Here is a 25767-nt window from a genome sequence, read left to right on the forward strand (position 1 = left end):
CCTCTCCATTTGAATAAAACTTTATTACCTAGAGGTCTTTTTAGAAATTAGTAAATTTGTTTGTAGCAATATGGTTTTCTTCTTTAAAATTTTGTATGGGTTAATTTAACACACAAACAACATAGGCACTATCAGATTTAGTATGTAATAAGTTGACTAGTCTTCCCACAAGTCTCCCTAAAGAGATTTTTTTCTATGATAGTGTTTTTTGGAGCATTTTATAGTTAAATTTCATGAGATTATAGATAGGCTTGCACCCCAACACGCCTATTCTTTTTATTAGGTTTGTTATATATCTTATTTTACTATGAGATTGAGCAACCTCAATATTAAGATAATATTTTAGCTTGCCTAATTCTTTATCTCACATTTCTAAGAGCAACAGTTTTTCTAAAGTCTCCATATCTTCCAAATCGCTATCTAATATAATGATGCTTTGATATACTAACCCTGAAGTTGAATGTATCACAAATAATGCATGTCACCTTGATTTGATTTTGCATCCCATTCTAAGCATTATCTTCGCAAAACTACCTAACTAAGCCCAAGGAGATTGTTTATATATATATATTAAAAAAAGGAATGGTCGGAGACTATGATATGAGCCCCGGCTATCCCTCATGCGCCTATAATTCGAGTACCACACCCTACACTCGGGGGGAATTGAACCCCAGACCAAGGAGACTTACAACTGACAAATAGATGCCCGACCAACTGATAAGAGTAGTTGATGTTATATATATTGTCTTTTTAAATTTACTATTGGTTTCTTGAAGATGCCCTACACTCGGGGGGAATTGAACCCCAGACCAAGGGGACTTACAACTGACAAACAGATACCCGACCCGACCAACTGATAAGAGTAGTTGATGCTATATATATTGTCTTTTTAAATTTACTGTTGGTTTCTTGAAGATGAGAAAGAAGAGAAAAACGAAAATTTCTTGTTATAGATTGAAGAGAAATCAAAACCACACATAGCTTTACAATATTTTAAACTTGGAGCTAATAACAAACTTCCAAGAAAAGACCTAAAAATCAGCCAAGAAAGTAATAAGAAACAAAATTCAAGAAAAAATAGCAACTAACTCCTAAGATTAAGGGACAAACTAAATTCAAATAAACCTAGACTCAATAAGCTGTCCTAAACAAGTATTCCAACTCTCCTCCTTGCTTTAGGATCTGCGAATACCAAGTTTCTGCCTTAGAAACTCAAACTTGCTGATTGGAAGTGACATTGTAAGTAAATCTGTCAACTAATCTTCAGCGAGTCACAAATTCTTCTTTTTGCACTTCTCTTAGAAAAAATAACGATGTTGAAATGTTTAGTGTTCCCATGAAACACAGGGTCATGAGAAATTACAATGGTACGAATATCGACACCATTAGTAGTCTATTGCATGCTGTCACCAGAAACCCGAATGAGTTTTGAATCACTTAAGCAAGCTTTATCGACATCGTCTTCCAAGTCCGCATGTTTCATCATTGACACCATTTTGCCTAAGCTTGACTCGGGTATCTCTTCCAGCACTTGTTTTGTGGAACTTTGTTGCCTTTGAACTTGAGATTGCAAAGTAGTTACAAATGTTAACAGATCATCTTTTTCTTTTGCAGCGATCAATGTTTTTTCAGCGACATCTTTTAATCGAGCTTCTGCTTCTGCATGTGAAACCCTGGTGCTTTCTTCAACTCGAACTATAACAGCTCCTAATAAAACAACATGTTCTCTAGCTTTTGCGAGCTTAGAGCTTTTGCTCTAGCTTTTGCGAGCTTAGAACGCCAAAAATGTGCCTCTTGAAGAGCAAAGTCTCTCTGCTTAAATAGGATCTCTCTATCTCTGCTAAATGCTGCAACCTTTTCTTCTGATTCTTTAACTTAAGAATGGTTTCTTGAAGTTTTTTATTTGAATCATTGGTTAGTCGTTCAATTTCTGTGTAAGCAAACCTCCTCTCTTCATCCATAGCAAGAGCTGCAGATGCAGCTACTTCAGCAGCCTAAGTTGTCTCAGTTAACTTGTCTGCTAACTCGCGTATGGTTGAATCTCTTGCACGTAATTCTTTGGTCAATTGCTGAAGTTCCTCATCTTTAACTCGAAGTGTTTTCTTCATTATCCTAAGACCATCTAAATGACATTCATTACCCCCATTAATCAATGAAACTTATAGTGAGTGGGGATGTTTTACAAAACTTTCATTGGGAAAAGAGTCAAAAACCTCCTGCTCCTCCTGCATTGGATTGAGTGAAAAACTCCTCCTTGCCATCTTAACTTCAAACATACTTTGGTCTGTAGCATCCTCTATCACACAAGCCTTCTCCATAAAGATCACTTTGAATCTCTTTTCTATTAATTGACCAACACTGAGCAAATTTTGATCAAAATCTGGTACATAGAGAACATCGGTGATCAACTTGTTTCTTGAACAGCTTGCAATTGCTACGGTGCCCTTTCCTTTTACTGCAATATATTCATCATTCCCAATTCTGACCTTCTTGGACTCGGTGCTCTTCAATTCCTTGAACAACTCCTTGTCATGTGTCATATGATTAGCGCAGTCACTATCAATGAGCCAATTTTCACTAGTTTCAGAACTCGTGAAACAAGTTGCTACGAAAAGCTTGTCATCTTCTTCTTGATCTGTCACTTGTGCTTCATCTCCTTGTTGCTGATTTTTATTCTTGCAAATGATAGCTTCATGTCTCATTTGATTGCACTTGCTGCACTTTGCATCTGGTTTTCTCCAGCATTTGAAAGGAGGATGAACTTTCTTGCCACAATGTCGACATGGAGGGTAATCTTTCTTTTGTCCACTTGTAGCTTGAAACTTCTTGTTTTTTAGCCTCCTATTCTTTTCATCATCTTGATGCTTGACTGGAAGAGCTCCTTCGACGGCTCCTTCTTGCCTCATTACACGCCTCAGCTTTTGTGCTTATAATGCACTTGAGAGTTCTTTCAAAGCAATCTTTGACAGATCATTCGTGTTTTCTAAGGTGGTGATGATAGCCTCAAATCTTTCAAGCACTGTTACAAAGATTTTCTGAACAATCTTTGAATCTTCCAGAAAAGAACCCAATAATTTGACACGATTTGCTATGTTGAGTAGTCTGTCAGAGTACTTCTTTATGGTCTCTGTCTCCTTCATCTTTTGCAATTCAAAGTCACGAACCAAGTTTAGCATCTGCATCCCTCGAATTCTTTCATCTCCTTCATACTCAGATTTGAGATAATCCAAAATCCCTTTTGCCATTTTCAACGACATGATACGAGTGAAAAATTGTAGAGGAAACTGCAGCAAACAGGCAAACTTTTGCCTTTGATTTCTTTGTCTTCTTCTCCTTTTGTGCTTTAATTTGTGTTACGGTGGGTTTTTCATGGAGAAAAGGAATGTCATAGTCTTCTTCCATTGCTTCCCAGAGATCTTCCAGGTACGTCTCCATGCGGACTGCCCAGATCCGATAATTGTCTCCGTCAAACACTGGTGGAGCAACTGAGGAAAAAGTAGCTTCGATCTTCATTGCCGCTCAAACTCATGCACAGATCCCTTAAGAACAGAGCTCTGATACCAAATTGTTGGTTTCTTGAAAATGAGAAAGAAGAGAAACTAAAATTTCTTGTTGTAGATTGAAGGGAAATCAGAACCACACCTTTTGTGTAACCTTACAATATTTTAAACTTTGAGCTAATAGCAAAATTCCAAGAAAAGACCTAAAAATCAGCCAATAAAGTAACAAGAAACAAAATTCAAGAAAAAATAGCAACTAACTCCTAAAATTAAGAAAAAAACTAAATTCAAATAAACCTAGACTCAATAAGCAGTCCTAAGCATGTATTCCAACATTTACATGCCTTTTGTTCTATCTTTGGGATAACATTGGTGGGAACATCATAAATAACTCTTTACTCAACTTCAACATTGCATTTTTTAATCCTTATTAGCTGATGTTAATGATAAAAGAACTTTAACAATATTAGGGTCTATTTGGGGTGAATGTAGTTTTTTAAAAGGTGGTTGTAAAACTGTAGTGGAGAACTCGACATTTTGGAAAACTACAATGAGAATTATAAATAATTTTTTTCTAAAACAATCAGACAACTACTTTCTTAAAACCACCTCACTTTAACAAGTTAAGTTGAAGAAAGTAGCCTCCTACCACAAAAAATTTAGAAAACAACAACAAACAATTCCTCAAACAGACCTATGACAGTGGTCTGAAACGCAATGCAAACAGAAAGTTATCCCAAATGATAAGTGTCAGTCAACTTTCGATGGATTTTGATATACGATTTTCAAAAATTTAATTTAAATATAAGGTATATAGTTTAGATTATGAAAGTAGTATTTTAATTTTTTTAAAAATGAGACCGAATGGATTTCATTGATCTAATTGTTTACATAATCGTATCTGGTATCATGAATACTACACATTCTGAGAAATAAGTGTAGACCCCGGCGATACACCCAATCCTGCAAACTAAGAGATTTGTGACATTCATTTGGTCTGCGAACCTTTTATGTGTGACCGACAAGTTTCTATATTTAATACAAAGATTAAATAAAATTTACTTTACCTGGGTTTCAAGTTCCCTCTTAAGGCATGCCCTGTTAGGTATGACTCATAAACCATAAATGGGACAGATACTGGAGCGAAGCAGAGCCCACGAACGGAGTGGAGCGGAAGGATCTGTCCAATCGAGGGAGTTTCATTATGTGGGTTGGGGGTGCGGAGGCAACACCCCGCAGTTTGGTACTGGGGTAATTTATGTAATTACATATTACTATAGAGTTATATATATATCATGTTTCTAACTCTATGTGAGTCTCTGAGTCTCTGAGATTCTGAATCTTGTATTTTGTACTCTTTATTGAATATGAAAAAGAAAGTCGCCGCTCTGCTCCCGAGAAAGTAGACAACTTTGCCGAACCTCGTAAATCTCTGTGTTCTTCTGAATTTGTGTCGATTCCTAGTTTTTCAGGTTCGAATCTGAGGGAAAGCGATGACCATAGATGATGTGATGACATCGGAGATCGATAAGTTTAATGACACAGATTTTGATTACTAGAGGATGTAGATAGAGGACTACCTTTATGGGAAAAAAATTAATATTCTGTTAATGAGAAAGCGATCGGAAAAGATAGATTCCCTGTCAGGGAATCAGACTTGGGAGCTGACGGAAATTCCACCAGGGAAGAAAGCGTTGCACAACAAGTGGGTGTACCGGGTGAAAACTGTGTTTGATAGCAGTAAAAGGTACAAGGCTGGACTTGTTAAAAAAGGTTTTCAATTGAGGCAGGATATTGCCTATGAAGTGGGAGTTATTAGCAGATACAAGAATAACCCAGGAAAAAGCTTGAAGATACAAGACTGTTGATGATGATATATCCACTGAGGGTGTTATTCTTGAGAAACAGAAGTTGTGCTCGACTTCAGCTAGTCTTCTGACATGAAGACCGGAGCTTTGAGTTGCAGAAGTGGAGGATATCACGTTTGAAGAAAAAGACGACGCAGCTAGCAGATGATGCAGCTAGTGTGCTAGTCTCCAAGTGAGAGATTTGTTTCGAATATGAAAACCGGTCCACTGCTTAAATTAGCATTTTCTAATGTTTAGCAATTTAGTTTGGATTTAACCTAGAAAAAGAAATGATAAGTGTCAGAGTCAACTTTCGATGGATTTTGATGTACGATTTTCAAAAATTTCATTTAAATATACAATTAATAAATATAAGGTATATAGTTTAGATTATGAAAATAATATTTTAATTTTTTTAAAAATGAGACCGAATGGATTTCATTGATCTAATTGTTTACATAATCGTATCTGGTATCATGAATACTACACATTCTGAGAAATAAGTGTAGACCCCGGCGATACACCCAATCCTGCAAACTAAGAGATTTGTGACATTCATTTGGTCTGCGAACCTTTTATGTGTGACCGACAAGTTTCTATATTTAATACAAAGATTAAATAAAATTTACTTTACCTGGGTTTCAAGTTCCCTCTTAAGGCATGCCCTGTTAGGTATGACTCATAAACCATAAATGGGACAGATACTGGAGCGAAGCGGAGCCCACGAACGGAGTGGAGCGAAAGGATCTGTCCAATCGAAAGAGTTTCATTATGTGGGTTGGGGGTGCGGAGGCAACACCCCGCGGTTTGGTACTGGGGTAATTTATGTAATTACATATTACTATAGAGTTATATATATATCATGTTTCTAACTCTATGTGAGTCTCTGAGTCTCTGAGATTCTGAATCTTGTATTTTGTACTCTTTATTGAATATGAAAAAGAAAGTCGCCGCTCTGCTCCCGAGAAAGTAGACAACTTTGCCGAACCTCGTAAATCTCTGTGTTCTTCTGAATTTGTGTCGATTCCTAGTTTTTCAGGTTCGAATCTGAGGGAAAGCGATGACCATAGATGATGTGATGACATCGGAGATCGATAAGTTTAATGACACAGATTTTGATTACTAGAGGATGTAGATAGAGGACTACCTTTATGGGAAAAAAATTAATATTCTGTTAATGAGAAAGCGATCGGAAAAGATAGATTCCCTGTCAGGGAATCAGACTTGGGAGCTGACGGAAATTCCACCAGGGAAGAAAGCGTTGCACAACAAGTGGGTGTACCGGGTGAAAACTGTGTTTGATAGCAGTAAAAGGTACAAGGCTGGACTTGTTAAAAAAGGTTTTCAATTGAGGCAGGATATTGCCTATGAAGTGGGAGTTATTAGCAGATACAAGAATAACCCAGGAAAAAGCTTGAAGATACAAGACTGTTGATGATGATATATCCACTGAGGGTGTTATTCTTGAGAAACAGAAGTTGTGCTCGACTTCAGCTAGTCTTCTGACATGAAGACCGGAGCTTTGAGTTGCAGAAGTGGAGGATATCACGTTTGAAGAAAAAGACGACGCAGCTAGCAGATGATGCAGCTAGTGTGCTAGTCTCCAAGTGAGAGATTTGTTTCGAATATGAAAACCGGTCCACTGCTTAAATTAGCATTTTCTAATGTTTAGCAGCAAATTGGATTTATACTCGAAATTAATTGCTCTTAATTCCTTCTATGATTTGCTGCAGGAGAGAAAAAGAAATAATTAATGGGTTTCATTAATTATTTGATTAATTCCTTAATTGGTCTAATGACATGATGAAATTAATAAATAAGCATACTAGCTCCCCTTGTAATCTCGCTCCTCTTGTAATCTCTCTCGAGATTTGGTTTCTCAGACATCTCTCTTCGATATTGGTAGCTTCACAGGTTCTTCTTTTGGTGTGCTTCGGTTTGAAGCTCTCGGGTAGAGAGAGATAAGAGAGAGGAGAGAAAAGGGAGAGAAACTCCACGATATATTTCTTCTAAAGGGCTGGATATTCGCCAATGTGGATATTTGTTAGGTATAACTCATAATACCATAATTTGGAGTCTCTTAGAATGAAGAGATGTCACTTGGAGTTGAAGAGAAGTGTCTCTTGAAATTTAGTGGGTTGAGGGGAGTGAGGGCACAACTGAAGCATGGTGGCCCAACTCACACTAGTGCATAAGAAACTCGATGTATTTTCTCCTAATGGGTTGGATATTCGCCAATGTGTAGATTTGTTAGGCATATGTATTTCTCCTAAGGGACTGGATATTTGAAACCATGGTCTATGATGTTATTGTTAGGTATGACTGGTATATCATAAATGGGATAGATGCTGGAGCGAAGCGGAGCCCACGAGCGGAGTGGAGCTGAAGGATCTGTCCAATCGGGGGAGTTTCATTATGTGGGCTGGGGGTGCGAATTGGGGGTGCGAGGGCAACTCCCCGCGGTTTGGTACAGGGGTAATTTAAGTAATTACATATTATTATAGAGTTATATATATGTCATGTTTTTAACCCTAGGTAAGTCTCTGAGTTCTGAGATTCTGAATCTTGTATTTTGTACTTTTTTCTAAATATTGAAAAGAAAGTCGTCGCTCTGCTCCAGAGGATGTAGGCATCTTTGCCGAACCCAAACCATAGTGTACAGCACTTGGGTCGCTTCTTACGAACCCAAACCATAGTGAACAGCACCTATGTAGCTTCCAATGAACCCGAACATTAGTGGACAGCACATATGTGGCTCCAAAATAGTACACAAAATCAGTCCAAACTGGTACCTAAAGTGGCTCCAAAATAGAACACAAAATCAGCTCGAAACAGTCCCAAAACATTGCAAAAATTACTCCAAAACCAGTCCACAGAAGCACCCAAAAATCAGTGCCAAAACAGTGCAAAATTTGCTCCAAAATCAGTCCATAAAATGCTCCAAATCAGTGTCAAAATGATACTCAAATGATGTCAAAATGGTTCCAAAGTTGTGTCAAAACTGCCCCAAAATCAGCCTACAAAATGCTCCAAATCAACACCCGCAATGACTCCAAAACAATTGGAATGTTTGGTTGTATAAATGCAAAAGTAAAGTTCAGGTGTAAGACATGTAAAAGCTTAGGAATTGTTTGGCATGAATTGTGACATCTCGTGGCAACATAAGATTAAGTTTAGGTGCTAGAAGGTGCTAGATATGTAAATACATGAGGCAATTGAGTGGTATGTATGTAAATGCCCTTAAAGGTAAAGTAGTTCAATAAAATTCTCTTCTTCAAAATGATGATAGATTTTATCAAGAAGGCTAAAAAAAAAAGTTTAGATTCATTGAATCGTTCCGTAGAACAATACTCGATGAACATATTGCTTCATCCAGGCTACATGATAATTCTTTTCTTACTTTCCAAACTTAGGAGCATGTACAGCAGTTACCTCTAAGCATGTCCACAACATTCATTCAAAAGTAAAAAAAAAATGTAATTCTCAGCTATTTAAACTAGACGCCTTAAACTTAATCATCATGTTTCAAACTAAAACGAAATGTGATTGTTAAAGCTTACATCTATCTCATCAAGCATAATAGATGCACATAAGAATCTTACAGAGAAAACCAATCCATGAGAATAAGTCGCAGCTAATTTTTCAAATCATATTGGCAGAGCTCGAATTAGCAGGTCTCCGAAAGTGTAATGGTTTTAGGCCCTGAAGGAATTACCTGGAGCCAAAGCCTTGTTGCTTCGCGTACTATTGACGTCGAGCGCAATAGAATAGAGGAGAAAGACCAAGCTGAAGAGCTTGCAAGGGCAATCTCGCACGAAGCAGAAATCAATCCTTGACCAAACAATTGAAGGGAGAGGGAGGCAGACTCGAGTAGTCGAGAGAGAGGTAGCAGGTGAGGTTTTCAGTCGCTCGGGCTTCTGGTCGCAAAGAGGAGGAAAGCGGGGGTTATGGTCGCAGAGAGGAGAGCGGGGGTTCTGGTTGCGCGAGGAAAAGTAGGTAAGGCCTTGGTTTCGCAGAGGAGAGTAGGAGAATGAGGGTTTTTTTGCGTGGAGGCGAGCGAGTGCGGAGTCAGTTGCGTGGAAGAGAGGATTATGGTTGGAAGGTGAGGTGAGGAAAAGGCGAGGGCCACGGCTCTAAGAAAAGAGGGAATTCGGTCGAGCAAAGGAGGCGAGCACAAGGGCAGACGGGAAGATGAATGGCTTCGGTGTCGAGAGAAAAGGGATGTCACGGTTAACAGAGGAGCGGGCGCCTAATGTTGCTGGAAGGCGAGCGGGAGAGCTAAGGATAATAAAAACAGGAGCAGGATCGAGTCGTTGAGGACATTAGGCGCCAAATTAACACCTTCCATGTGGGATTAACAGAGGAGCGGGCGCCTAATGTTGCTGGAAGGTGAGCGGGAGAGCTAAGGATAATAAAAACAGGAGCAAGATCGAGTCGTTGAGGGCATTAGGCGCCAAATTAACACCTTCCATGTGGGAGAATCCTCGTTAGGCAAATATTAAATTTCAATTTAATCCAATTAATGTGAGATTAAATTACCAATTTAAAATTAAAATTTGTATTTTGAAAATATTTGAGCTGGGTTGATTAGCCCGAGTCTAGCCCAGATCGGATCCGAGTTGAACCTGGGTTGAGCCCAAGCCCGCACACCGCTAATTAAAAAAAATGTGCATCGATATTCGTGCTAATCGCTCGCGCGCGAAACCATAATAATATGGGTGTCCTTTCTAGCTAAAGTTGAAGTCTCGGACACATACGTGTGGATGTTTTGTCATCTGGGGTCGTCCAGACGAGTTCGCCGATGGACGAGTCAATTCAATTCAAAATCGTGCAGGGTACGATGCGTGCGCAAAATGCGGAGTTATCAAGCGTTCGGGTAGCAAGAGGTTCCCTAGGGGCTGCTCCTATTAATGTAGGAACTCGACTCGAGTTTCATGTGTCGGTCCTAATCAACTCAACGAAATGTCAAGGATTCGAGACTGCCCATGCGAGACTCGAGGGAGTGACGAGAGGTGGCTCGAATTTTCTAAATGGTGTGAGTTTCGTACTAGTCCTCTAAGAGGGTCGAACAAGAGAAACCTAAAGCTAGACCCTAGGCTCTAAGGAGAGAAGTGAAGACTTCATCCGAAAATGAGGTCAACAATTAGGAAAGTATAATTTCAACCTCATGCAACTTAAATAAATCAGCAAGAGCATTTTTAAAACAAAAGATCACCACGTAATAAAAACGTTTCACAAAATATAAGATTGAAATACATACAAAACAAGAGTTGTTGGAGTACACAAATAAATTGGTACAGCATTCAAATCTAACCAAAGTTGGTTTATGCAAAAAAAACATTGCCTAAATATTCACAAATACAATGAAGAACAAATTTAGTATTCATTGCCTAAAGGCTAGAAGCATCATTATTAGAACCATCAACCTAATCCCAACTATTAGAAGTAAACTTTATGAATCCTTATTTTCCATTAGTACCGCTCAGTCTTACGTGAGATGCTAACCCATTCATAAAATTTTTTTTTGAAGTATTTCTATTCAAGTATCATTTGATCTACTTTTTTTTCTTCCCAATCCATCAAAATTAACTTGGTCAATAAATTACCTGAATTTATTTTCAATATCTTTATCTTGAATAAATTCTACTTCTAATATCCTTTTGATATAAACATCTCTCCAAAAACTCAATCTATTATTTAAAAACCACATTCACAAATTTTCCTCTTTAAGGGATAAAGGTAGTCGAGGCAAGAGAAGAAGCAAAGAGTCGTATCCACAATGTGCTTGTAGAGTTAAAAAAAAAAAACTAATTTAGTTTAAGGGATAACTAATTGCTTCTAATGTATAGGGTTGAATCAAAACTTCAATTTGATATAGTGACCAACTTTACTAACTTGATATTTTGTATAAGCATCCCCGGTTGGTTGTGAAGTATAAAGTTATCATCGACTTTGAGGCATGATGAAAGTCATTTCCATGAGTCTAAAAGAGTTGGAAGAAAGTTGATATTGCAAGGCACATAGTTTTTTAACCTTTATTGAAGTGATTGTGTTGAGCAGCAGAAACATACATTTTTCTTCACATCAAATTGTCACGATCCGACTCAAGCTTAGAATTAAACAATAAGTTAACAGACGATGGGATGGTGAAATTAAAATTTCCTATCACTAACTTTTTATAATCCATAATAAATCAAAAAGTCAATATGAAAATAATTTACTTGGAGCAATTATAAATTTACCTTAGGTCATGTTGACCACGTTTTGTAGATATTCCCTTCTCTATTACTCATTTTTAATTAATAATTAAACTTGAATGGTCAAATAAAATAACATGAACTACAATAGCTAATGAATACTTATACTTCTAAACTATAATAACACAATGAAAAAAAATAATATGCATGTCAGTTAAACTTCTAGCAAATCGGTATAAGAATATTTAATAATTTATATTTATGAATATGATTGATCAAGATATTTCAAAATATTTATTATGTCATACTATGTCATTTTAATATATATATATATATATATATATATATATATGAAAAGCCCAATGGCTGATTGTATTAAAATAGAAAATGATACATAAATGTTGTATGAGAAGAGCCCAAAAGAGGCACCCTATCATACGATAAAAGTACAGTAATACCTCAACATTTTTATATATATATATATATATATATATATATATATGAAAAGCCCAATGGCTGATTGTATTAAAATAGAAAATGATACATAAATGTTGTATGAGAAGAGCCCAAAAGAGGCACCCTATCATACGATAAAAGTACAGTAATACCTCAACAAAAGATACAGATAGACTCAATAAAATGTAAAACAAATTTAAAAGATGCAGAAAACAAGTAGCTAGAGACGAACCATTTTAGTCATGTCTCTTCCTCTAATTTTAGGAGCGGAACCAGATAACAAACTTTGAAGAGTCATGTCATTGCCAAGAGTCGCCAAAGTATCATTCATTAAGTTTTCAAGTTGAAGTGAGCCGCCAGCCATCTTCTTCCGCTGAGAAGTGTAAACCTGTCATTCTTCATCTGAATTCTGGCTCATGTGATCCTCGATTTGATTTGATGTTAGCATCGCAGTAGGAGGAAAGACAGTTTTTGTCACCGCGATAGGTTCCAATGTATGTGAAGTGTGAATTGTTACCTCTGCACCTGATGTTTCCTGAATAGGAGCTGCGGGACTATCCTGATTTTCAGTTCGAACATTATCTGTTGTAGTATGGTCAGAAGAAGGGATCCCAGGGGCAGACACCGACTCTTGTCTTGTGATGATTCCCTCATCAGGTTGGCTGTCATCAGGTTTGCTATGAGCGCGTTCAGGCACATGGGGTGCACTAATAGTGTGTTCCTGCTTTTGACTATTGGTTCTCAACTGTGGGTGCAATCTGAAACATTTCTCCTGCGACTGTCCAAACATCTTGCAGTGCTTGCAATAGTATGGTTTTTGTTCCATAATGATTTTTTGTCAATAATCATTGTGAGCAGATCCAAGTCAGACTTCTAAATCTGGTAGTGTAATATTTCGTTCAGTCAAAATTCTTACAATATAGGGCCTTGAGAAATGAAATGTAGGTAAGTCTACCTGCAAAGGTTTTTCAAGGATAGTCTCAATTGCATATATAATATAGGTAGGTCCTCTAATTTTAGGAGCGGAACCAGATAACAAACTTTAAAGAGTCATGTCATTGCCAAGAGTCACCAAAGTATTATTCATTAAGTTTTCAAGTTGAAGTGAGCCCCCAGCCATCTTCTTCCGCTGAGAAGTGTAAACCTGTCATTCTTCATCTGAAGTCTGGCTCATGTGATCCTCGATCTGATTTGATGTTAGCATCGCAGTACGAGGAAAGACAGTTTTTGCCACCGCGATAGGTTCCAATGTATGTGAAGTGTGAATTGTTACCTCTGCACCTGATGTTTCCTGAATAGGAGCTGCGGGACTATCCTGATTTTCAGTTCGAACATTATCTGTTGTAGTATGGTCAGAAGAAGGGATCCCAGGGGAAGACACCGACTCTTGTCTTGTGATGATTCCCTCATCAGGTTGGTTGTCATCAGGTTTGCTATGAGCGCGTTCAGGCACATGGGGTGCACTAATAGTGTGTTCCTGCTTTTGACTATTGGTTCTCAACTGTGGGTGCAATCTGAAACATTTCTCCTGCGACTGTCCAAACATCTTGCAGTGCTTGCAATAGTATGGTTTTTGTTCCATAATGATTTTTTGTCAATAATCATTGTGAGCAGATCCAAGTCAGACTTCTAAATCTGGTAGTGTAATATTTCGTTCAGTCAAAATTCTTACAATATAGGGCCTTGAGAAATGAAATGTAGGTAAGTCTACCTGCAAAGGTTTTCCAAGGATAGTCTCAATTGCATATAATATAGGTAGGTCAAAGAAATGAAGTTTGAGTTCAAGTAATGAGAACCAGATAAGTGCAATTAAGGGTTCTTGACTGGGATCAAAATTGGGGTCCATTTGAGCAATTGCATATGTTTTTCCTCAATTGTGATGAATTTCTTTGAGAAAATCTCCGTGTAATCATCTTCTGTGCTCAGCCGTATCATAACATGACTTCCGTCGAAATGACCCACCTGTCAATTCCCAATCAATTTGAAATCTTCAAAAACCTTCCTGATAATCTCCATCTTAGGGCAACCTAATTGAAACTTTCCAACTATTGTAAATTTGTATTTTCTTGCACGAGTTGAAATTTCAGTGTCAGAAAAAAAAATTGTTGGTTTGCCCGCCATTTTCTCTACTTTTTTTATGAGATTGCAATCGTTATTTCCTGCAACATAATCATGGTAAATTTGTGGGAATACCGCACTATCTGCGAGCTGAAAAGAGAAGCTACGCTTGTGAACCACTGTAGCATAGGAGAGTTAAGCGGGGTTATCACCGACGAGGGCGGCGGCGTAGGAAAGCCCTAAGGTCATTCTCGCAGCCAGTGCCAACCTGCAACACAGTGTGTGAGGCTGGACGAGTGTAGATAGGCTCTGTCGCAGATGGCAGAGGCAGAGCCGAGCAGAACGGGCGGCTCTGTCGCAGAGGAGACGCAGCAGCAGGAAGTTGTCGAGCGGTCGAGCGGCTCTGTAGCAGACGAGACGCAGCAGAAGCAGGAAAGTGTCGAGCGGCTCTGTCGCAGACGAGACGCAAGTAGAAGTTGTCGAGCAGCTCTGTCGCAGACGAGACGCAGGCACGAAGACAACCGTAGCACTGCCGCCATACAAGATGCGAACACAAATATATATATATATATATAATTTTACGTACAACCATTACAATAGAACCATCTAAAATTGTATCAATTAAAACACATCAATATCATAAGTTTCTTAGTGTTCTTCCTATAGTACAATAAAGAGGTTAACTTCATCATAGTTAAGCATGCACATGCAGGCATATTATCTATCATTTCATTTGCACTCTACTTATCATTATATATCTTTCTTCTCTAATATGCATATGTAATAAATAAATATAACTATGCAAATCTTTAACAGTCATTTCTAGGTGATCACTTTGAATAATGAAACAGAACTAATCATACTCTACTTGTACTACCAAAATATCTTAAGTAATATCATTCTAGTGCGAGTGATTTAGATGAAAGACGGTATTATTATTATTATTTAGAAGTAAAAGTACTCACCTTGATTTTACCTTATGAGATGATCCCTTCCAAATTCTTTAACTTGTTGTTTTGCCTATAAATCATATTTTACATTTTCAACATAATCAAATTTTATAAATAAAATTTTTCTTTAATAAAGTTAATAAAAATAAACTCGAGCTTTACCTCCTCATCTTTTACATAAAGATTGATCTCAATCTCCCTTATTCTTTAATTCAACTATTTGACAATTCATAATCACAAAAATTAATTCATAGAATTAAATTTAACTTAATAACATTTAATTATATTGATAAAATTATTTATATAATTAAAGCTATAAAGTCAGCTCACGGATCGATCTTCGATCCCGCATGCACAAACTTCCTTTTCCTTTCTTCATTTGGCTAGGGCACGACTCGCACGAACCTTCCTCTTCCTTCGTTTGCACAGGATGTACTTAGTGAACCCTAGGGAGTGTGTTGTCTTCTTCCTGCAGGTGACAAAATGCAACAATCCTCGTGCTCCTCTCCCAAACTTCAACTTCAACACCCCCAGGTGAACCCACTACAAATGGCAAAGTCATCTCGCCCTTAACGCATGTGAGTTGCCCCATTGTGTGCTTCCTATACATGGTCAACTTCTCTCTCTACTCTGCCTTTCGTTCTTCAATTTCTCTTTCAGAAATTTGAACCACTCGATTTTTCTCCCTCTCTCTCTCTCTATGTCAGTTTCGTCCCTTCTCTGATTCAAGTGAGAAGAAATTAGTATTATCCCTCTTACAAAACCATCGAAACACTTCATTTGAATAGACTTGCCAATTACATTTTATTATATTTTATCTTCAGTTATTACAATCTCCTCTCCTTATAAAATTTTATCTGGACATGCAATGCTATCTAATATCTTCTCTATTCAAATTAGTCATTTCTCTGCTTCAATCTCTTGAATAAAGGTTGACACAAATCTTGAAATATTTTCAAATATTTATCCACAACAATTGCATCACTTCCATTATGCAACAATCTGAGCTCTCAAATAAGTTGCGTCATCGTTGTCATCAACTGGGTTAGGATATTCTTGTTCACAACTATTGCAGGATGGTACTTCCTCATTCTAATCACATTACCCTCTTTCATAATCTCTGGTGCATCCATTTTTCTAAATTAAAAAAAATTAGTTAATTAGAGTTAACTTAAACTTTCAATTTTGCATTATAACTTAGAAGTAAGAATATTCACCTCGAATTCATTAAATTATTACTGAGACATGATAGTACTCTTTTACAATGATTTATACACACTTTTAGATCAAATAATGTGATAAATATATATTTTAGAAATACTAATGTTATTCTTGAAAAGTAGAATTGAACAAAAAAATATATAAATGATATGAACATGATAGACTGATTATATGAGCATGTTTGACTATAATGGAGTTCACCCATTTATGGTACTAACAAAAAAATACTAAGGTACTCGTGCATGTAAATGAAAAAAAAATTGATATTGAAATACCTTAAAGTAATAATTTTAGTCAGTACTCCTGCGATGAGTGTATATAAAATGATATAAATATAAAAGTGATATATTATGACATAATAAAAATTTTAAAATATTTTAATAGATCATATTCATAAATATAAATTATCAAATATTCATATTTTAACTTATTAAAAAGTTTAACTAACATGTATATTATATCTTTTCATTGTATTACTATAGTTTAGAAGTAGGAGAATTCATTGGTTATAGCTTATTTTATTGTAAATTAACCTTTTAGATTTAATCATTTGATTAGAAAATGATTAATAAAGAAGTGAATATCTACATGAAACATGGACAACCTGAGTTGAATTAAATTTATCATTTGTTTAATTAAGTTTTTAAATCAGCATTAGCTCCTTCATTTCTTTTGAAATGATTAAATGTTAATTATAGAGAATGAAAATAGAAATTAGAACAATTTTGAATATCATTATCTGACCATCCATTCTCGCATTATTAATTTTAAGTCTTGGGCTCACAAATAGTCAAATATCATAAAATCCACTTGAAGAAATTTAAAAACAATGATGCTTTGAGGAGCCCTGAGAATAAAATTTCATATTGTAAAACTGAGTCCCACTTTATAACAAACCCGCATTATAAACTTATAAGGCTCCCACATAAAAAGATTATACACTAAGAGAATGGGTTTTTGCCCATGCAAATTTTTCCTTTTGCAGTCATTCTTTTCTTTTGCAAACTTTTTTCTTAAATTCTCCATTGATTCCTCTTCCCAACTCTTGATTCTTCATTGACTCCTCTTCACCACCCATAGTCCAATGGTGACCCAAATCAAGATAGAATTCTATCAATAGTGAATCATTAATGATTGTAAAAAATCTTTCAACAAATTTTATTGGGCAAACTTTTCAATAATAAGAAAATGTTAGTATATGCATTTCTTAACTTCTATCCCTCCAATAGAAAACCTACAGCATTTTATGTAGTTGCATTCTTTGTGATATTTATGTATATATGACATTGCTCGTCTGTGTGGAATAGGAATCAGAAACGTCATAAAATAAGTATCAGGTAAGGTTCACTCTATCGCCTAATATGGGCACCAATAAAGACCTTCCATTACAAAGCCCTAATCCCTTGCAGTAGAACCAGCTATACTACTTAAACTCATGATGCAATCACAGTATAGTAAAGCCTAATCCCATATTTATTCCCTTAATTCCTAATATTCTCTTATCACGTGCTACTACTCCCTACACACTTTTCCATTTTAACTATCCAACCTTAATTATATAAAATAAACAAAAGCAAAACACATTGCCTAAAGTTTGTAGCAAATAGAAATGCAAAAAACCATTGGAAAGAAAATATAGGTAGTGAAAGCTGATGGGAGTACAGAAATGATATTATTGTGGGCAAAGATGGAGAATTAATAGATATAAGTCGAAGAAAGATGTTAAACATTTCAAGGCCATCGATGTACCACAAAACTTTTCTTGACTGATGGATGGGTATTGGGATTATTGGTTATTACATCCAAACGTTAAACATAAAATATGAATCAATAATCTACTAGTCTGTGACCAATCTTTCTTTAACATTCCTAGGGTATCAACATACCATACAAAGTTTTCTTGACTGAAGGGAACTGGGATTATTGGCTACTTCCAAATGCAAAAAAAATAAATAAATAAATAAATAAAATTTAAAAAAATATCAGAGCATGAATTATACAGTGTAAAAAGAGATTTTTTTCTATTTCAGAAGGAACATACCATATCAGATGATAGTCTACTATTTGCATGTAGTAGTACGGCGGTCAGCAATGATGTAAGACTAACAAGACCAGTCTCAGCCATGGCGGATAGAAAAAAAGCTAAAGGTTGCTTAGAGGTAGCTTCTTTATTTCTTTCATAATTACACGGTACTTCATCATTCCTCTTTCTACACGCTTGACTATCCTTAGTGATCTTTTGATCTTCTTGATCCAACGGTGACTTTGCTATTTCTTCTGAGTTGCACTTCTGAGATCCAATATAAAGTTCATCTGCCACTGAAGTGACTTCTTCTCTGTTTGATTCAAGAGAAAAATCAGACGTTTCTTTTCTGGATTGAGTCTCTGGTATATCTGAAAGAACCCTCTTCATAACCATTTGAGTAGACTCAGTTGCTGGGATAGTTTCACTTGGTTGTGGAAGAGTGGCCAATTGAGAAGACTTGCCATCTCCAGAAGCATCACTCATCACAAATTTATCTACAACATCATTATAATCTACAATTTCTGAAAACTCATTTTCTTTTTCTATTGCTGATTTAGATATACCAGCGTCCCAATTGATTGATGAGATAGAACCTGGTCTAGAAGTTAGTACTGATAAGAGATTCAGACTTAGAATAATAGATGAAGGAAAAGGAGATCCCTCCACCTGGGGCCTATCATAAAGCGCGAAAAGATCACGTAGGCGATGAATAGCTTGATACGAAACAATCAACTCCAATAAATCAACCTGCATTTGAAGTTCTCTTTCATCATTCGTTGTGTAACCCATAATTGTAGTGACAGTAAACAAGAAAGAGTCTAGAACTTCAGTAACTGTATCCATGTTATCAGTTGGCATTTTATTCGCTGAGTTGTTAGTTCCATGGTTTGAAGATGCAGCAACCTTTATGTAATTATCCAGAGATGCGGACAACATGGGAATAATTGGAGGCAAAAGATTTAGTGCGAGAAAATAAGCCCTGTTGGCCGGAACGGACAGTAAGACTCTAAGGAGTCTAAGAAAATAGACTGTAACCTGGCAAGACTCAGGTTTTGATGTATGAGAGGCAGGCAGGGCAGAAGATATGAAATCAAGTAAACCTGCTTGGCGAGATGCGTGAAGCTCAATGTCCTTGCCCTCCAGAAACTGTTTGGGAAAGAAATCAGAACAAACAAGTATTGGCTCAAAAAACAGCTGCAAAATAATTGCAAAATTATGACAAATATTAATTTACAATCAAGCCTTCCCCTATCAGCATGGATGGATCATGCAATTCAATTATTAAGGTCCTGAACCATTTCTACATAAGCAAATTCTAAAATCAGCACCAGCCTAATATTAATCTCAACTAATTTGATAGAAATTTTAAAAAAAATTAAAATAAAGCCAACAAAACTCCTCTTCGGATTAGTATATATGATGGGAAATTGGTGCATAAAATGTCCGCCTTAATCAATATAGATAATACTATTAAAAATAGGAAAATAAAATATAACTGCAAGCAAAAAGAAGCATACTTTTAGCATATCACAAACAATCAATCCAATGCTTGCTGCTCCTTCCTTTCTAGCCTGACAAAGCCTCTGAAGCTCCTTAAGCCATCTCCCAATTTTCACCCTGGCAGTTCCTAGTAGTGTTCTGCATCCGAGCCCTAAATTTTCAGCAACAAATAGAGGTTCAATAAATTCATGTTTGAGAGCCATTAGCCTTTGACGGATTCTTTTTATCCTTCGCTTCAATGATTGCTGCTGTGTTGGATATGGCACTCCTGGTTCTGAATTTCCAATAACAGGAACACATGATGTCTGGTTATCTTCACCATTAGTTGGTAAGTGCCGACTCGGGCCCTCTCTGTTTAAAGAACGACGCACCAAAGGAGATGACTGATCTCTAAAATCTGTAGATGCTTTTTCACGTATTTGCTCCAAATAAAACTTACGACGCAGTTCACTTTCACTCAGCCTTTCAGCTAATTTCTGGGCTAAAAGCTCTGCTTCCTCCTGCCGAGCTTTGGCTCGTATTTCCTTTCTACGAAGCTGTTCTACAGCCTTTGCTTCCCGTGCAGCACTAGAAGCTTTTCTTTCTTCTTCCCTTCTTAGCTGAGCCTCTTCCTTCTTCCTCTGTGTCTCAGCAAGACGTTGCATTTTTTCAGCTTCAAGGAGCTTCCTTCGTTCCATGGCAGCCTCCTCTCTTGCCATGTCCTCCTTTTGTTTTACTCTGATTGTCTGCATTTTTTCAGCTCTTCTTAATTCTGAATTGTGAAGTTTCTGACGCAATATCAGCTTTTTATTCTCTTCATTTAATGAAGTAATGAAACGAACCTCATTAACTTTACTGCTCTCATCACCAGCTCTCCTTACTACTTGAGCTAGATATGCTTCATGACGAGTTTCGCCACGTTGCTGGCGGGCATTCAGTCCCTCTCGTAGCTTTAAGCTACGAACAGCCTGCCATTCATTGACACGATTTAATTTCTCTGATGCGCGCTGTAGTCTTTGCAATCTCTCATTTTCCAGTTGGCCTCTAATTCTCATGGCCCTTGCATGCCTTTCTTCTGCTTCTCTCCTTGTATCCAAAGCACTTTTTTTCTTTTTCTCAGGGGACATTAACTTATCATGCAACACTCTTGCTCGCTCTACATTTTTTCTCCCCAAACCAGGTGAGCATGACACTCGGGAGGAACTCCGCAATGGAGATTTTAGAATGTCCTCCCAGTTCCTTTTTTCCTTCCAGGCATCCATAGTTTTCCATGGAGCTGTATTTCTCTTATCCTTCTCTTTTTCTTTGATACATTGAGAGTTATTCCTTTTTATCATATCAGAGACATTTGATTGTTTTTCTATCCCATTATCAGCCAGTAATCTGTCCTTCCTAGAGGCCAGTTTTTCAAATTCTGAAATTGGCTCTAGGGGTTCTTTCTTGCCCTTCCCAGAAGAAGAAACTAACAGTTTTTCTGAGGTTAAAAGACTAGCTCGTGCTGAACATGATCTGCTATGAAAGGCTACCACTAAATGTGTCTTATCTATGATGGAACTTCCATGAATGGCATCCACCCTTCTGCGACCTTCTGAACCTGTGGTTTGTCTTCCGTCATCCAAATGCTTATCATATGCTCCAGGTGAATTTTCGGAACCAGTATGGATGGTTGAAGGAGGGAAGATCGGGTCCTTTCCATCATGAGCTATATGTTTGCTAGCTCTTTCAGATTGAATTTTCCTGAAAGCCTCCAGAGATGAAGACAATATTTCTGCTCTATGTGGCGATGTTGTCATTCGCCTGACCTACAGAAATATCAGTCAGAATTATACAGGTATTATAACACAATAAGAGCACGGACCTATGAAAAGGCATTAGAAGATAGAATAATGACATAAAGCAATAAAAGATGAAAAATTTTATATACTAACAAAGCAACCTTGATGTTTATAGCATGTTTGTTGAACCTCTAACATGCTTCGAAAGGACAATTCCACATCATTCACACTACAGAAAAAATCAATGAGCCCTACCAATAATAAAAACCAGGAACTGTGGCAAAAAAAAAAAACACTCTCTAAATATTCAAATTAACAAGTGATAGACTATATATTTGAAAAAAAAATGACAAGGCGCATTGAATTTAGATATATGGGAAGGAGTTGTGGCCATCCTCAGAAAGCAGGCGTGGTTTAATAAAAAATATTCTGATCTCATTTGAATTATGTTAAAGATTAGCATTAAATCTATATTTTTTTAATGGTGATGGATATGCATTCGACATGAGATTTCTTGGCATATACTATATAGATAAATAATATGTCAAACATTTTTTGAATGAAAAGAGAATTAATCGATTGAGCCATTGAAGATATCATATAAGAATTTAGTGGATACTTAATTTTAGTCAATAGTGCAAAAATATTAAATGATACCAAGTATCTTTTATATATAGAAATATAGATGGTGATATAATATCTGGGGATAAAGTGCAATGATAGTAAATTGCATCATGAGACCATTATGAAAAGTCAAAATAAATTTCAAATAGTCGCAATATGCTACCGTAAATCTGAGCAATCGATTTAAAAAAAAAAATTGTTAATGAAATCGTGTCATTTGGATCAGCATGTCAAGAGTAGGATATGTAGATCAGTAAGTGTCCGGATTTCAAATACAAAGCTGGTTAAACTAAACCACTTCTAATTAGAAAGAGAACCGATGCCTCTTAAAGCATACAACAACACAAAGGGCATTCGTTCGGGTGATTTGGTCCAAAGACCTACATTCATAATAAGAGCTAAGGGAGGGTTACCGTTTAGAAACAAAAAAGTTACAAAGCTTACACAGAACCTCTAATTTTAAAGCAAAGATGTAAAAAAAAAAAGAGAAATGGGGAAAATGATTCAGAGGCTGCTCATTGTGTTGGCATCAATTGGGAATAGATCGGGATAATTTTATTGATAGAAGAAGGGGTATTTAAAGCTAATTACAATAGACATAACACAAGGAAAGAAATAAAAAAGAATAAAATAAATAGAAAATATATAATGAGGGAATAAAAGCTAATAATAAGTAATAATGGCTAGGGATTGCCGCTATAAATCTAATACTCCACCTCAAGTTTAAGCATAGATGTCAATCATCTTCAACTTAGATTTGAAGTCATCGAAAAAGGACGAGGAAGATTCTTGTTGAAGATATATCTTAGTTAACCACTAGAAGGCACAAAAGGAACATAAATTTTCTCGGACTCAATAATTTCCTTAATGAAGTATCTGTCAATCTCCACATGTTTGGTACAATCATGTTGGACTGGATTGTGAGCAATGCTGATGGCGGTCTTACTAACACAAAATAGCTACAGCGGGACAGAGGTTAGCATACGAAGTTCACGGAGCATGATGCGTAACCAGAGGGTTTCATAGATCCTCAAGAACTTGAACTCGAATTCAACTTCAGCACTGTTCCGGGCAACCACAGATTATTTTTTGTTTTTCCACATGATAAGATTTATCCATACAAATACAAATGAGCAATACCCCGACGTAAAACACCGATCAAGAACTGACCCGACCCATTCAGCATTTATATAAACAACAATAGACCGAGAGATGTGATGAGAGAAAAATAAAATTAAGCCCGGTGTATCTTTTAAATAGTGGAGAATTCGGCGGACAGCTTGGAGATGGTGCTTATAAGGTTCATGCATGAATTAACTCACTATACCAACTGCGTGGCATATGTCGGGGCGAGTATGGTTGAGGTATATGAGTTTCCCCAAAACTCGCTGGTAGTGAAGCTTGTTGACAGACACAATATTGGAAATGCTAGATAATTTTTCATTGGGATCCATAGGACAGCCACGGGTTTTTATAGAAGAAAATTATTCTTTGTCAAGAGATTAACCACATATTTGCACTGAGATAGACAAATGTCCGGAGATGATGCACTCATGTACCGAAGAGATCTCAAGTCTTTCATTTGAAAGGACTTAGCAAGATTATCTTTCAAGGACTCCAATGTTGGAAGATCGTTACTTGTAAGGACAATATCGTCAATATAGCAATAAAGATAGTTACCTAGTCATTGGAGGAATGTCGGAAGAAGAAAGTGTAATCTGATTGAGCCCGAGTAAAATCATGGCCCACAACCACCTTTGTGAACTTATTGAACCAGACCCTTGGAGATTGCTTTAGCCCATAGAGAAACTTTCGCAGCCTACGCACTTGCCCTTTGGAGGCAGTAAAGTCAAATCCAGAAAGAAGAGATATGTATACCTCTTTTGTAAGCTCTTCATTCAAGAACGCATTCTTAACAACTAGTCGGAATAAAGATCAATCCAAATTCACCGCAATGGACAACAGAACCCAAATAGCATTTAAATTAGCCACTGGAGCAAATGTCTCCTTATAGTCAACTCCGTAAATCTGTGATTATCATTTGCCGACCAATCATGCCTGGTTGCATTCAGAGGAACCATCAGAGTTGAACTTGGTGTTGAAAATTCATCGGCACCCCACAGCTTTCTAACCCTGATGAAGATCAACAACGTCCCATGTATGGTTTCGCTTAAGGGCATTCATCTCCTCCATTACTGTCGTTTTTCAGGTTGGATCAGCAAGAGCAACTTCAATAGTAGCTGAGATCTGATGGTCCATCAGGACAGTAGCAATGCTCTAATGGTCGACATAAACTGCAGAAAGAGACATGTATGATTTCGCTTAAGGGCATTCCTCTCCTCCATTACTGGTGTTTTCTAGGTTAGATCAACAAGAGCAACCTTAATAGTAACCGGGATCTGATGGTCCGTTAGGACAGTAGCAAATGCTCTGTATGTCAACGCTAAACTGCGAAAAAAGACATTTTATCATAGAGAGCATGTTTGATTGCATCCCTTACTTAGAGAACTCACCTCCTCATTCGGAGGAGTTCGTGCTAAGAATGTCGCCCGGAATGGAGTCAGGGTCTAGTAAGAAGGTAGCAGGTTCCAGAGTAGGACAATTGGAATGAGTGTGCCGAGTGTAAACACGGATAATGCGAGGAGGAGATGGTGCACTCATGTAACCAGGACTCGTCGAATGGTGCACTCACTAGAACAGGGGAATCCTCAGTGGCAGGAAAAATGGGAGGAAAATCCATAGGAGTAGGATAAGGGAAAGTTTCTAAGAACCCAAGCCACCCTCACTTAGGGCGGAGCAAGGAAAATAGGGAATACATTCAAAGAAAGAGACATCAACACTCACATAAATTTTGTTAGAGGTAGGATCAAGGCATTGGTCCCCTTTTGAGTGGTAGAGTATCCAAAGAAGATACATTTTATGGATCTGGGATTAAATTTACTCCGTTTGAGAGCAGTGTTCCGAACAAAAGCAGTGCACCCAAAAATCTTGAGGTGTAAGGTGGAGAAGACTCGATTGCCAGAGAAGAATAACTTAGTCTTTAAAGCATGTTCCCAACTCGGGACATATTGGATAACCCAAAACCTTGGTGAGCCTCAAAGAAAAATAGGTGGGTCTTACAAGTAACATGAAGAAAAAAATAGCGACCAGAAGCAACAAGGCAATAAAAATGCTCCAATAACCAATCTACAAGAGCCACTAGGCATATAGCATAATCAATATACAAAGAGTAAAGCCCAGCCAAAAATAAGGCACTTGGCTAGGACTTGCTTCTTTTTTTTTTTTTGTAAGAAAATATTAACAATAACATTGCTTGAATTATAGAGCACATAAGTCTGTAAATTTAAAGCAAAATTATGAGTAGAAATTCTTTCTATTTTCATGTGTGGTAATCGATCCATATTAAATTGGCAAGATCCAATAAACAAAACAGCTAAGTAAAATAAATGCAACTTTAGGACCAAAATGACACTGGTACCAAACTTGATAAATGTTTAACTAGGACTTTCTTTCCTTTTGTTCTCACACTACAGAAAAAATCTTCAAGTGCACGCTTCTAAAAAACAATCAACTGTTGGATGCACAATGCTAATGCCAGGCAATCCATAAATTATCTATAGGTCATCCATGTTTC

General features: G+C 37.0%; 1 protein-coding gene across 2 annotated transcripts in view; it reads right to left on the reverse strand.

The window, feature by feature from the left end:
- LOC110025841 overlaps nucleotides 1-25767 on the reverse strand; it is a 41596-nt gene that overhangs the window by 3607 nt on the left and 12222 nt on the right. For both annotated transcript variants that reach the window (XM_020726510.1, XM_020726508.1), the window contains 2 exons: nucleotides 19773-21536; nucleotides 18271-19401 (listed from right to left, as the gene is read on the reverse strand). In XM_020726510.1, the coding sequence (XP_020582169.1) occupies nucleotides 18271-19401; nucleotides 19773-21536 (2895 nt within the window). The remainder of the gene's footprint in view (nucleotides 1-18270; nucleotides 19402-19772; nucleotides 21537-25767) is intronic.

Source organism: Phalaenopsis equestris, unplaced genomic scaffold, assembly GCF_001263595.1.
Source record: "Phalaenopsis equestris unplaced genomic scaffold, ASM126359v1 Scaffold000335, whole genome shotgun sequence".
In the NCBI taxonomy this organism is placed as follows: domain Eukaryota; kingdom Viridiplantae; phylum Streptophyta; class Magnoliopsida; order Asparagales; family Orchidaceae; genus Phalaenopsis; species Phalaenopsis equestris.